The sequence below is a fragment of the Scatophagus argus genome, chromosome 10 (genome assembly GCF_020382885.2).
Source record: "Scatophagus argus isolate fScaArg1 chromosome 10, fScaArg1.pri, whole genome shotgun sequence".
In the NCBI taxonomy this organism is placed as follows: Eukaryota; Metazoa; Chordata; class Actinopteri; family Scatophagidae; genus Scatophagus; species Scatophagus argus.
Genome location: NC_058502.1, coordinates 7419923 through 7434954, shown reverse-complemented (window position 1 = coordinate 7434954; position 15032 = coordinate 7419923). Strand labels below are relative to the sequence as shown.

Sequence of the window (15032 nt, the reverse complement as noted above, 5' to 3'; positions counted from 1 at the left end):
ATACGAGTATGAAAAGGGGACTGGACATTATGAGGGGAAAATATAATTAAAATTTAATCATCCAGTTTCAGGAAACCTCCCAGCCTGCATCATGTTCATGTTCATGACTCTCTGACAGCCAGCAAGCAGGGCAAAGGCCATGCACATCCAAACAAAATCTCTATAAGTGCTGATCAGAAAAACAAACTGAAGACAAACTTCAGACAAAAGATCCACAGACTGTAGCTTCCAGCAAATTTGCCAATAGTCCAATGGGTTTGACAATGCCTGACGAGATCCCTGTTAGATCATAACATTGCTCTGTTGATTAAGCTTGCTTGGAGTGATCAGCACAGTGTGTATGTGTGTGTGTGTGCGTGTGTGTGTGTGTGTGTGTGTGTGTGTGTGTGTGTGTGTCTCTCTTACTTTGACTCTTACTTAAGACAGATAATCTCTTTATTTAGGTGCAGCATGTGAATTATTTTTGCTGCTAATGTCTGTTGTTTTGATATTTTAAAAGTGATTTAAATATTTAGTATATTATGTTTTTAATGAGTCATTAGCAGTGGTGTGTGTGTATATATTCAACAAGCACTGAAAGTATCAAAAGTAAGTGCTCTCCTTAGTAGAATTTAAGTATTAATTTATGGTCCCAAACATCTTTTGAACATAAGACCTGTGTGCTTGGGCTGTCCAAAGCCTATTTCAGGACCAGCCACCCCAAACCTCCTGCTACTAATCTGACCCCCCCTCAGTTAGTGACTGACTGCGGCAAACGATAATGTAGAGCCCTAAATTATGTTAATAACATAATGTACAAGGTCCCGCTTTGATAAAGAGCTCACCATGGCTAAAGTCTTCATTCAGAGTTGCAGTGGAAGAGGTAGCATAGGTCTCTGTCCTTGCTCTCATCCTATCTGACTTTGGCAGAACAAACTTTGCTTTTGCCAGCCGTGGAGAAAAATGTGCTCACGACAAACTACTTAAAAATAAGTAGCTGATCGGCACCTTGTACAAACCATACATTTATCTCAGAGGACAAGAAATGACATTCTGTTACTGGATGCTTGACTGGGATAAGAGGGAAAAAAAGGAGAAAGGAAACCTCAGGAAGAGCAACTCTGAATGTGGATCAGACAAGATGTGGAAAACGTTGATGTTAACCTGGAAAGAATGCATGTTTTACTGTTATGTAGGGCAGTTACCAGGAGCTCCACTGTAGCGAAATACCAGCATCCTCTTCATGATATGATTCAGGTGTTGTAAATGTAGTAAATGTTCCGATAAACATTCTACATGAAGCTTCTGCAAACTGTAGATAGTTCAGATAATAGCCTGTGCAACATGTAGAACATCAATACAGTCTCGCCTCCCCTTTACTGTTACAGGATCTAGCCGTATATTCCTCAAGCCCTTACAAACAGGTCTATAATGGCTCAAGTGCTCATGTTTTCCCATTGCTCTTGTGTTGCTTTCATGTGCAGCAAAGCATGGAGCTTCTCTTGAGGTATTTCACCTCTCAGCGTGTCTGAGCACTACTGCCATCCATTATCTTTTCTTTGCACCAATTCCACATTTATCAGATGTTACAAAGAGGATGCATGAAAGGAAGGAATAGAGTGAACAAAGACAGGGGACGTTATTTTTTATAAATGATCTCCCCTGTGCTTTGTAGCATATCAAAAATGTACTGTGTGAAAGGCAAGTGATGCGTGTAAAAATGCACCATTGTCTGTAAAGACCTGTTGTAGTACCATTCATGATAGGTGAGAGTTCAGGTGCTGGACTGCTACATGCGCTCTAGTGTGTGCAGTCGGGCAGTTAGGACTGCCTACCAATAACCTCCGTTCTGTTCATTGTAAGCTGGCCCCATCTGTACTCCAGCATTCATTAGTCTTGACCAGTCTCCCTTGTTAGCCAAACAGCCGTATGCTTGGCTGACATTGTTCATATCCCCGCCGTATAGAGAAATACCATGATGTCAAAGCAAGGCCTGTCCGCCAGACTCTCTGCTGCATGCAGTGTCTCCAATTAGAATCATTGCCTGCCCACAGCAGGTTCTTCAGTCCAGCACAATATTATTGCACCATCAGCCTCAACAAGCAAAAAGAGCAAGAAAAGAACATATTTTCAGACCTGTGCCTGACGTTAATGAGTGTAGAGGCTTACAGAGTTGAAATTTTCGGCAAAGTACAAAGAGTATAAGAGGACAGCAAAGATGTTTACATTGCTGGCTCTATGTTGAAGCACGAGGAGGGCTCGGAGGAATGCTGAAGAGGGTTTGTGCTCTTTTTTTGTCCCCGCAGTACCGGTGTGAACAATGATGAAGCCAAACACAAACACACGCACACACACACACACACACACAAGGCTCAGTTCAGTTTAATGTGCAGTTGGACCTTGAGCTTTTGGTTGTGAGAAGATAACAATTAGAACAACACTGGCCTGCAGTCTGTGAAGATTGCCAGTCACGTTGTTGTTATGACATCCAGAATTTAGAAGGTCAAAGGCTGCTGGACCTGCTGTTTGTCCTTGAAATTGGTTGAGAGATGATATTGCAGTTGGTAAAGAGTCAAGTAAACAGAGGGAGGTGAAGTGTTACAGAGAAACTGCTGAGAGACAGAAGGGGGGGAAACACTTCACTGAATTGAACATAATGGAGTAATGAGAAAACAATGGAGGAGCTGTGTGCAGTATGCAGTTTGTGTGTATTTTGAAGAAAGAGTGGGGTGAGAAAATAAAATAATGGAAGGGAGGAAAGCAGAGCTATCAAAGACAGAAAACTGATTTCTCAGTCTTACTTGACAGAATGCAGTTTTGGATTCTGCTTCCACCGCTGCTGAGGCAGACTGCTCATGATTATGTGCTCTTCTTGTTTGAGCTGCATTGAAGTTTTCCTCCAAGGCTGGCAAAAGGAAGAAATTTCCTTTGGATTGTGCCACAGTCAAAGCAGCCAAGTACAAGTTGTTATGCTATTTATACAAGGATAAGAGATTTAAATTCTTAAAAAAAATGCTGAAAAAATGATTGTGCTCTGATGGTGTATTTCGCTGCTGGATTCAGAGTTTTTACCGACCAAGTAGTCGGTCAAAGTGGTTCATCAGTAAAGGATTTAACAAATGAAAAAGGAAGTAATATTGAGTGAACATGTGCTGAAAGTAAATGTCAGCGAGTTTAATTTATTGCTGGATCTTTAAATTACATTGTCAGGGTAATTCTAGCCAGCCCGGGCAGATTTTTCCCTGATTTGGCCATCATACCTGTCAGTTCTAATCAAAACTGTGAGGTTGTACTCTGATTTCCAGTTTTCGTTCACACTCGATCTGAAAAAAGATGTTTCATTGCTTCGGCACATATTTTTCATGTTTTGAAATGTCTTCAGTTTTATTTGTGAGCCACATGCAGAAGATTTTTTGTTATGTTTTCTGATCAATCATGTAAATATAACTGATATTTTAAATTTGTATTTTGCGTGACAACCATGTGGGTGGTTCTCCTGCCCGGGTTTACACTTAAGACTGTACACTGATGATGCCAAAAACGAGATATGAAACTTAAGAAAAGCATTCTCTTGGACTGACTTATTTAGTATTTAGTAGCACTTTTATAAATTTCAAACCATTTCTGATTTACAAGTTGAATGGAGAGAGGCTGAGAGGCTTGATTTGACGGCTCTGCACAGTGACAAGCATTTAACTGTTCACGAATGGTAGAAGTAGAAAAAGAAGATAAATTCAGTGATAAATTCTCTCTAATTGACTCGTCTATTCCTGCCTCCTCAGCCTGCTCCAGGCCGGCAGTTCAGGTGTCAGTGCCACCACCAGAGGGCTCCCTCTTCACTGCGGCAGGGCGACAGACAGACAGACAAACGGATGCAGAATAACTACGACAAGGCCACCCAGACGTACTGGAGACCACCGAGCCATGCTGTGAGTCCAAACATTCACAGCAAGTGTTTCAACCTTCGTGCCACAGAACAGGGATCCTGAACTTAGTGTGTTTCACCTTATTGCAGCAACTGTCATGATGTTTTTATACATCGACACTTTCCTGTTGTAGTGCTCCTCTCAGGTTAACATTCACTTTGGGATACGCTGTGCAACATGTTCCTGACTCACTCCACTTAATTCAGTCAGCCAGATTCCCATTTCTCTACTGAGCCTCTTAGGCCAGCCTTGTCCGAAATGTTAGATGACTACACTATGTGCTGTCTGCGGAATACACTTTATTAGACTGTCAGTGGACTTGTCACTCTGTCTCGCACCCTTAATAACCGCATCACGCACTGTTCAGGGGCTTGTGTTAATGTTCAAATGACGCAGAAAGTGGAGGTGCACTGTAGGAGGGTTGCAGGAAAAGAGAGATTCGTGGTAGGAAGGAAGTAGACAGAGGGACACAGGGAGAGAAAGGTGAAAGACGGATAGATGTGTGTCCAGTGTGTTCAGTATCATGCCATAATGACATGCTGTGTGGCAGCCAAGTATTGATTCAGGAGCAGGAGTGCCACAGGCAGGGTGCCTTGTGAACACTTCCATAATTGACCTGACACACACACAAAGAGACAGACATCCGCAACATAATGAGATTAACATAAAGGAAAGAATAGAATTTTAAAAAAAAAAATGAACCCAAAGAGAATTACTGCTGTTCTTGGTATAATTGTCATCATAAATAACAGAATGGAAGCCCATCCAGCAGAGTTACCAGTGGTGGTTAACTGATAATGGTCAAAGTATATCTTAATGCAGCACACATGGGCCATGGAGGAAAAAATAAAGGGCAAAACAAGCAAGCTCACTAACATTACGGCAGGTCCCTACTTAGCACAAGAGCGTGTGGTTTAACAGTTGCTATGGCAACAATGAAAGCAGGGCTAGTTGTGCTCGGTGGGAATCATCTCCATAGTGGGAACATCTGCCTGTGACCTGTAGTACCTGCTGTATAATAATACACCTAACCAGTAAGCCGTAAACAACAGTAAGACTGAATATGTGTTTTTCCCTCCATGCTGCTCCTCATGTTTTTAGATATTTCTTTGTTTTCTTCCTGGTTCTCTTCCTTTAATCACCATTACCATGTCGTCATTAGAGTAGAGACTGTTTCCTGTGTTTTGCAGCGTTGTGGGCCAAACCCATTAGTGACATTTTTAGTTTTCAGATCATGCGGTTACTCTAAAAGGTGAGTTTTTTTGTTGTGTGTGTGTGTGTGTTTGACAGTGTAACAGGAAAAGAGAGCACACAGCACACATAACAGAGAGAACTGAATGTTCCTTTATCTGTTTCTTAGTTTTAGATTGTATCAAAGCTCTTAATGTCATGCCGACAGGTTTAGCACCTTCAGCAAACTTGGGTTCAGTGTTCTTCCTGCTTCGCTTTTCCTTCTTGTGTCTTTCACACCATCTTTCAGTGTTTGTTTGTTTGTTTTGAGTGTCTCTGTCTCTCTAGCTTGACATTTATTTTACACATTATTTTCTTTTTCACCAGTCCAAACCACTTTGTTTCATACTTCAGTACTTTTCCACACGCACACACACAGACATGAACAAATTCATGATCTGGTGTCATCTTTATTTTTTCCCTCTTACTCTCTGAAATACCCTTTTCCGATGGTTTTCTTTCCTTCTGACATTTGAAGTGCTGCTGTTTCAGAGGTCTGGGGTAGCTCTTGCCCTCTGATATTATTTTTGAGTGCTAAGCTGAAAGGATCAGCCAAGAATAATTGTGATGTCAAAGGACAGTAGTTATAATCTTTTTATAGAATTGTGCTGATATGCAGTTTCCTTATCACTAGCCTAAAGGGTAAAATTTACACCCTGATACTGGGAGGTCTGAGTATTGCCAACAGCTTGAACATTCAGGGAAAACTGACTGCTTTTAAGAATACAACAGAGGGTAAGCTCATGACGTATGACCCTTAAACATGGGTATTTTAGGGACATTTACTTTTCAATACACAGTTTGTTATTCATGCAGCATCTTCAAGCCGTTGATGTATTTTCCTGAAGTGAACCATTCGTTCCCATAACCCATAACCCTTGTGTTTGTGTGTTACACATAGTGTGTACCTGTGTTGTGTTGTGGTATGTGTCAGAGGGATCAGGAGGCAGCGTTGGGGCCTCTGGTTCGTTTATTCAACAACTCTGGGTGACAAAACCTACAGAGAAAATGAGCTTTGTGTGTGGGTGATGACTCCACCAGTCTTAGTTCTCCTCCTGCCGCGTTAGAAACCGCTTTCTCTTATTCAGATTTCCCACAAAAACAACAACAACAAAAAAACGATCGATTTGGCAAAATAAAATTTAAATACAAAAACCTTAAAATTGACCGTTGAATTAACCTTCAAATTAATACAAACATAAATACTACACAAATCATCTGAGATAACACTTGAATAAATAATAAATTCTTCAAATTATATCACATGGAAAGAAATAAGTGAAATTATTTAATAATTTGACAGCCAAATAATTTTAGATTGGTGACCAGATTTCATTATTATTTTGTTCATTTCACAATTTAACATTCATTCAGAAACACTGTAATATCACAAGATATCCCTTCTACATTTAACAGCCAAGCTTCAAGCCCAGCAACATCGTAAAAATATTCAAAACATCTCCCGAATGAGCTCTGTGTGTATGTGTGATGACTCAGCCAATCTTAGCGTTCCAGGTTAACAAAACAGGCTACTCTGTTAGAATGATGATGGGGCAGGCTACTTCCTGTAACATTAGGAATGAGGCTAATTTGGCCTGTTAGCATTAGTTTTGGATCTCATCGAGTTGAAACTGACATAAAGCTTCATTTAGCAGACACAAACATTCGCAGGACTCACTCAGAATGACACCGCAGTTTAGCCGACATTCAAGTCACTAATTATAACTTTTATGAACTTAAACTGTTGGAGAGCGCCACAATGGTAAATTAGAAACAGCTGTGGCCGGAGCCCGCACTTATGAGTTTATGTCACGCATCCACACAAAGACTCCCATAAACACACAGGCGAGATATTAAGGTGCAAAATAACAGAGATAGAGAAAAGAAAAAAGATGTTTTGGTTAAATTCACACTAATTCATATTGAACAGCTACATTTTCTTTTTTTTTTCTCTCAAATCATTTTGGTCTGCTTTAATCAGTTTGTGGAGAACATTCTCGTCTCCTAACTTCACGGTCTGTAGGAAGACTCTGGCAACAAAGCCTAATAAACTACCCTGAGCTCCAGCTCCTGCAGCTTCCTATTTTAATCTCCATACAATCCAGTACTCAGTCTAAAAGCATGTGCAGGGAAAAAAATATGGTACGAGTGTGTGCTTATGCAAACTTGTTGCAGCAAGACGCGCAACAGTAAAAAAACTACTTAAATGCCACTTGTGTTTCTGGAATTTCTCCCCAGAGCAATCAAAGCAGCAGATAATGTTTTCTGCCTCTCCCCTGCCTTTCGTGGCAAATAAAATACGAGCAGCGTGATTTTAGTCATTTCAGATGCAGCATAATAGAACACTTTGCATCCTTGTGTTTGTGTTTGCGTCTGTTTTTTTTTTTTTCTCGTGTGTGTCAGAGAGAAAGACCTTGATTGTCTGCATATGTTTGTGTATCTCTCGTACTAAAATACAGGGCACACTTGGTGTAACTGAACAATGAGTTCAGCAGACTGAAGACTGGGGAGCCGACCATGTTAATAACCCAGATAAACAAACAAGCAGATGAGCAGCATCAGTGAAACAATGGCAACACAATAGGCAGTGTTTCATCAGCAGCAGACAGAGAAGATAATTACAGCTACTCCCTCTGTGCCTTTTAAAAATCCTCTTCTTCATCTCTTGTTCTCTCCTCACACCTCCTTTGTCCTGTCTCTGTATTGCTCTTGCTACCTCACTCTGTTATTTTCTTTCTTGCTTGCTTGCTTCAGTGACTTCTTTCTTTCTCTGTATTTTTGTCTCTGTCGGTCTTTCTTTGAGTTACCTCTCTACTTCTTTATCGCAGATGAAATTAGATCAATTTGCTGTCACAGAGGCAGAGAGACAGAGACACAGAGGGAGGACAGGGAAGGGAGAGACAGCAGGATTGAACAAGGTTAGTGATCAGTGTTAAGCTGTAGGTTGAAAGAACAGATTTTCCCGTCTCAGATCCTGACATTATCTCTCCACCCACATCCCCTCTGTCTGCCCCCTTACATCACAGACGCACTGTCACAAATGCACACACACACACACTCATTAATTCACAGTACACAGCAGAGTCATTTTGGGCAGGTGAGGATTTAATTGCCATAGTCATTGAAATGAGACGCTGTGGCTCGACCTGTAGCCAACCACTAGAAGTTCTGTGTAGTGGATTAGGGGGATTCAAGCACACAGAGGCCCTTTTTAGGGGCACAGCATCATAGTTTCTACTAAATACTGTTGTGGGATCTTGAAGAACAACTTTTACTTGACTTTTAAAATCTCATCCCGCTTTGCCAAGTTTCACCATCTGCTTTTGTGGCTCTGCGCAGCTGAAGTGGTTTAACAAATACGGAGAGTCCATTTCACAAAGAAAGGGGCCTCTGGCAAATTACTACCATTACTTATTTGAAGTTATTTCTGTTGAGGAGAATGATAGATCATTTCATTTCATTTGTATAGCTCTTCTATGCTGCCAGGGTGAAGATGTGTGTGAACCATCCAAGATTTATAATTTGTAGCTTCTTTGCAACAAGAAGCTCATTGGTCGTGCTGATATTGAACTTATTGTAACTTAATGCTCTGTACTCTGTAAAATTAATGTAAGACAGCATGTTTCTCACTTGAGATTATGCACTGGAATCATACATCATAATTTCCATTTCACCAAAAAAAAAAAAAAAAAAAAAAAAATCAGTTAATACCTTTTATTAAATTCCTTCAAATTCTTCACTACCAATACAGTATTATGTTAACCTGCACAGACATGTATGTAATTTGCAACATTCTGGAGGCTCTGGAGGCTCTGGAGGCACACAACCACAAATGTCTCCTCTCCATGCAAAGCTTTACATGCACTGCAGTTCTTGTCACTACTAACTCTACTGTTGTCCCCAAGAGAGCTGCTGACAAACTTCCTCTGCTGCCTTTCGAGCTTTACCACAAGGCTTTGATGTCTGGGGGTTTTAGGCTGTCTCCAACAGAGCCGGGGACATAGTTCACCCCTGCTGTGCAGGTAGGACTAACCAGATGGAGTTGTGAATACAGCAATATGGAAGAGAACCCTCGGTCACGTTCCTCTCAAGAACAGCTGTGTTCGTTGGAAAGAACAGAGCTGCAATACTGCTACGAGGCTTCAGACCCACATTCTGTGTGCTTGTGGATGCAAAATGAAAGAAGTTTTGCTAAAATTGATGGAATATGAGAAAGTTTTATATTTTCCCAATTTCTGTTTCCCTGCCCTTGTGAAGTACTGACAGCCGCTCGTTGGAGAGCCTTTACAGCGATGGAAAACGGCAAAAAATTGACAGACTAAGCTGCTACGGAGGTCTAATAAAACCAGACACTGTCAGAGTTGTTCGAGAGCCCTCCAACATACCCTCTTGTTCCCATCACTTCGGGTTTTACTCCGTGAAAATGAAGCCTCGACGGGAGTCTTCTGCCCAGACCTCCCGCTGAAACAGTTGTTGGTGTTCGAGGAAGGACATGGATGAGAGCAGATCAGGGAAACTCATTCCTCCCCTCTCCAGCATTCGCACTAGGAGGGCACTGAAATAGCCTTTGCTGGACCTGCTGAGAAGTTTCCCTCCCATTTTCATCTTGTATCTCTCTGTCTGTGTTACTTCTTCCCTCTGACAGGTTTGGTACTTCTCCTTTCTATATTAGAGTCCTATTTGAGCAGCGGCACTCTCCACAGCTGAGGAAAGGAGTAGAATTTGATAAGGTTTTAGTGTGTCTGCGTGCTTAACGTGATGGCCCTGCTGCCTCTTCACTTTGCCTCTCTGGGGGGGGTCAGGGATCTTTGAATTGCTTAACCTGAAGGTTGGTTTGGCATCAAGCAAAGCGCTTGTATTGTCTCGGGTGTTTGTTTGTGCACAGACGCTGGTGCTGGCCAGACAAAAATGTCCAGATGACGGAGTGCATAGAAAACATTACGTAGAATTGCCACAATGAGGCACACTGACAGTGATTCCAGTTATCAGATTGTGCTTCAGTTAGAGGCTGTGTTTCAACACTTATGGATTCACCACTCTTTTTATTTTTTTTTAATCTAATTACAAGCTAAGTGCTAATTTATCATCCCAGCAAATCAGCTTCCTTTTTAACCCAAGGCTGATGTACTAACTGAATTAATTTAGAGGCTGCTTCTACATTCAGTTTTTGAAATTCAGTTTCAGTTCGCTGAGACACACATCAGTTAGCTGAAAAGAGTAATCAGGTGCAGAGTCACTTTTGTTTTAGCCAATCAGCTGAAGAGGACGTCCACTGTCCACTTCTTAAATAATGCCTCTTCTTATTATTACTATTATTCTGTTTTCTTGACAGGAGAAGCACCGGCCGTGGGTGCATTTTGAGCAGGTGAAGAGACAGACTTCATTTATGCATCTGTAGCAGAAAACTTGGCTTAGATGGGAGGATTATGTTCCCGATGGGATGCTGGAGTTCAGGAGGTGTTGTTTAAAGCAGCAGCTCCCGATTCTGCCGACAGCAGCAGACAGAGGAATCATCTCGACTAAAACATGAACTGTGCACCCAAAGTGTTGTTTTCTGATGTTTGCTGTCTCAGTAACCTGAAACAGAATTTTGGGACGTGAATCTGAACTGTGAGAATTGAAAGTGGAAATACAGTTTCGGAGTAAATTGATTCGATTTCGTCATATTCCTTTCAGCTTCAAGTTAATTGTATTTCAACTTCAGGCTAATAAATTAATTTTCAAATTGTGCTGTTTAGATTAAAGATTTTTTCAATGCAGTTATTCAAGTTAAATGATTCAGATTTAAATATAAATGAATCAAGTTTCTAGTGACACAATTCTGCCCATAGAAAAATATCTTTGGCGTATTCACTGGCATCAGAAATCCCCTGACTTCCCCTCCCTGCTTATAAAACTGTCAACTTTCAAATTGATGTCTGGAAAAGTTGTACAGTTTATGTGGTTTGGTTGTTTCAGCTTGGCACTCGAGTGGGTTGATAATGTGTTGTGTTGTTTTCATATTTATATAAAAGCTATAACAATTATGAAGTGGGACGAAAGTTGTGGCTCATAGAGAAACAGCATTGCAGGTGTTGAGATAATGGATGTTTTAAAAGATAATGAACATAATATTTTGTGAAACAGTGTGAAAAAAATAATCTACTAGTATTTTAGACAAAAGAAATTAGTGAATAAGTACATTGTAGTGGCTGGAGGTGTAGAAACCAGTGTTTTGTGGTTTTTTGTTCGAAGTCAGTGTGCAGCCAAACGTTGTTAAAATTTTAAAAATTTCTTTTGAATTCTAGCAGAATCACCAAAGTGACCACAGAAGCCAAATATGTCAGGGAAACCGGGCATATAATTATGTGCAATACATCCAGAATATGACCATTTTAAAGATGTATGTGTCTGGAAAAGTTGTATAGAAATATATTCTGTTCTATTCTGTTCTATTCTATTATCAGACAGTGTGGGATAAGAAGATTTTTCCAACCATAAAAGAGGCCTAAGGGGAAATAACAGAGAGCTGGGTGGATGGATGGATGTTGCATCAGTGTCTACCTGTCACTATGTGTGGGGAGACGTGTGTCTGCCTGCGTGTGTTTTTCTGTGCTGTATTAATTGGGCTGTCCATACTCATTAAGATTGTGTTTATGTCTGCGCGTGTGTGCTATGTTAGCATGCCTCTGTGTGTGTGTGTGTGTCTCTGGTACGTCATGCCTTCTGTCCTTTGTGTTTTTCTCTGCGTAGGGTGTGCTGCCCACCCAGCTGCTGTCCCCGTGGCAGGCACAGCATCAGGGCCTGACCCGTACCAGCATGCCTCAGCGCAGACAGAGTGAGTCACTAACATCCTTTGCAACCTCTTCTTCATCGTTTCGTAACACAACATGTCCGGGGGTCTGTAAATAGCCTGACAAAGTTTCACTTTGTCTTCAAGAACCCTCTAATATGCTGAAATACAATTAATTTGTAACAAGATTAGTAACATGCACAGTATTTTCTTGCTTGTTTTACAGAACAAAGTCTGACTCCTTGTCCCTTAACAGATAACTGCCTGTGGCCTCTAGCTTCAGTTTCTGTAAGCTGTGTTCAGTTAGAACCCGGCTTAATTGTCCTGCATATACCTTTCTTTCCTTCTAATCCTCACTTTACTCCCCTGCACTGTTTGTAGATGTCTCTATATCTACCATAATATACAGTGAGAAAAGTGTCACTGTAATATTATAATAGTTGCTCTAACAGAAGTTGTACAGCACATATGACCAAAACCCGATCTTTGCTTTGCATATATAAGTAAAATTTGAACCTTTTTTTTTCCTGTAGACTTAAACTGACTTCATTGAGAAAGACAGGCCTGCACAAACAATGACAGCTCAATCACAACAACCTCAACCTTCCCAGTGACAACAAAGTGTTTGTATTCTGCTGTGCTGATGTGGTAGCCAGTAAGGGAGGCGGGTAAAGAGAATGACAGATGTAAATAGACTCCCAGAATATGTGCAAATGTGAAAGAGTGAAGCACAAAGCAAAGCAAAAGCAAAAAAAAAATAAAAAATAAAAAGATGAAAAGAGAAACAAAGAGAAGAACCCACGCTTTGCTCCTCTGATCTATGCAGGCAGGGCTCAGCATTGTATTGTGAGGGAAGGTGAAAAAAATGTGACACAGGTGTATTTTTTTATTTATTTTTTTATTTAAGTATATCTCAGGTTATTTCAATATCAAGTGCACTCTTTGTTTACAGACTTATTCTTACAAATATGTGAATACAGCTCAGCATTCATTCAAAGCGCATTTTCTCTTAACAGCAGACTGAACGGTTTAATTAAAAACAAAACACAGAGCATTAAAAGAATGTCTGTACAGTGGGAGAACAACAGCAGGAGGACAGAGCTAATGACACTAAAACACACTAAGATGTAGCCGGTACACAGTCGTATTTAGATATAAGATGAGGTACAATGGATTGGGCCACTAATGATCTGACCTCCCACTGGACGCCGTGGCTGTAAAATAACCAGCGAAGAGTCCTTGTAAGAAAAGGTTTTTAGAGTAGAAAGTACAAATCTTCGCTATAGTTTTGCTGAATGGAGGATGCCGTAATTATATTTTGCAGTATGTTGGTTTGTTTGCTGCATGGGCTGGGTGTTAATGATGCATTGAAAATTTCCTAACCCCAACAAGTGCATCTCACTCCTCTCTCTCTCTCTCTCTCTCTCTCTCTCTCTCTCTCTCCCTCTCTCTCAACCCTTTTTCTTCTCACCTCGTCCTTCTACACTGTCGCCCAAAGAGCCTAAATTGAATCTCTCCTGTTCTCTTCTGCCTTTGCCTCTCAACACATAATGCCTATGACAAGGAGTGGAGCATCTAGTGCAGTACTTCTGTGACACAGCGTGGTACAGTAACCCTTTTATTTAACACGCAGTCAACATGGCTGCCCCCCGTGAGCCCACTTCCTGCACGCTGGGCTGGGGTTTGGTGTCACGTGGCATGACAGAAGCACGCCCTTTTACATCTGCGTTTGCATGTTTTACATTTGATTTTCAGGTGCTTTGGAGTTTTGTGTCTTTACTTGAGACTTTGCTCTGCACTTCTTGAAGTAGGTCACGATGATATTGTTTTAGTCATGGTCATTCTTCATCTTTGCCATCTTTCATTTTCCTGTTGGTTGAGTTTTTGAAAATAGCTTTGCCATGTGTTTGTGCTTTAGTCATTCTCGGTTTTACACTGGTGTCTTTCTAATTTGTTCCATCCTGTCAAAGTAGGTGTGTAACAGCCATCATGCATGCATTGATAAATCTGTGTGAATTTGTTTTTCTGTATTTTATCTGTCGAAGAGTTGCTTTACCATTCCGGGTGTTCACCTTGAGGGATTTGGATGAGGTGTTTTGAAAGTTTAAGAATACCTCCATGTTATTGGAAGTGAATGGATATTGCTGCTGTCCTGAGCAATTGCAGCAAACAAAAGACTAATCTGAGTAATCGCACATCGTCCGGTCTCAAGAGATTTGCACGCCTTAAATTCAAACACAATCCAAATCACCATTTTCACAATCGGATATACTGAGTGATACACTGAAATCCCATATTGCTTAGAAACAGAGTGCCACCATATCGCCACTCTCATCTGTATGTATGCTGCAATCACATTGTCTTCTGACAGACTTAATGGGGATTATTTGTGTTTAGTCTTTATTCAAGTTCTCGCATGTTGCTTTTCTAATCGCCAAGTCGTTTTTCATGGTGAGAGGGGCTGCTGATGCGATTGGTTATGGTGGGCCCTGATATCTTCCAGGTGCCTCAAATTTAGCGCGTTTCTTAGTTCGACTGGTGATTTCCTGTTGAAATGATCGCTGTCGTTAGTGAGCTGAGATATTTGCTTCTTGGCAGTGCAGAGAAGAGCTCAAAATAAATGCTGATAATTATTAATCCTGCAGCAGACAGCTGTAGATGCAAATAATTATTGACTGTGACCTCAGTCTGCAGGTACTGCATGCTGCTGTCACTGACAGAGGCGTCTTCCAGGTGGGCCAGCTATAATTACCCGCACTCATTACAAGCCTTACAATTAAAGCTATCATGTTTGACTGTGATTTCTATGACATGGGGCGTTTTAGTTGTTATTTTAGCGCAAGGTCTAAGGTCTGTAGCTATGTTTCAGTCTGTTTTGCATTATTATTTTAAAAATTAGATCATATTAATGATGTCTCAACTCTTTTATGATTTACTTGGTTGATTTACTTTGGTGACACCAGTAATTGTCCTTTATTTAGTTTTGAGCTGTGGGTGTCAGCAGGGGTCTGACTGGATATTTCAAAGCTTAAAAAAGACTTAATCACATGTTCATGACTGGAGTGACAGCAGCACAAACTTTCTTTATGTAGGAGTATTTAAATTACAGACTTTGAAAACTACTG

At 40.8% G+C, this 15032-nt stretch overlaps 1 protein-coding gene across 6 annotated transcripts in view; it reads left to right on the top strand.

The window, feature by feature from the left end:
- The window catches only part of ccser2a (coiled-coil serine-rich protein 2a), a 53450-nt gene that overhangs the window by 31670 nt on the left and 6748 nt on the right, over nucleotides 1-15032 (top strand). For 2 of the 6 annotated variants that reach the window (XM_046401822.1, XM_046401823.1), the window contains exon 9: nucleotides 3762-3908. In XM_046401822.1, coding sequence (XP_046257778.1) covers nucleotides 3762-3908 — 147 coding nt within the window. Of the gene's footprint in view, nucleotides 1-3761; nucleotides 3909-7963; nucleotides 8054-11867; nucleotides 11953-13471; nucleotides 13512-15032 lie in introns of all 6 variants that reach the window. The other 4 variants (XM_046401824.1, XM_046401825.1, XM_046401826.1 and 1 more) reach the window with 4 other exon arrangements.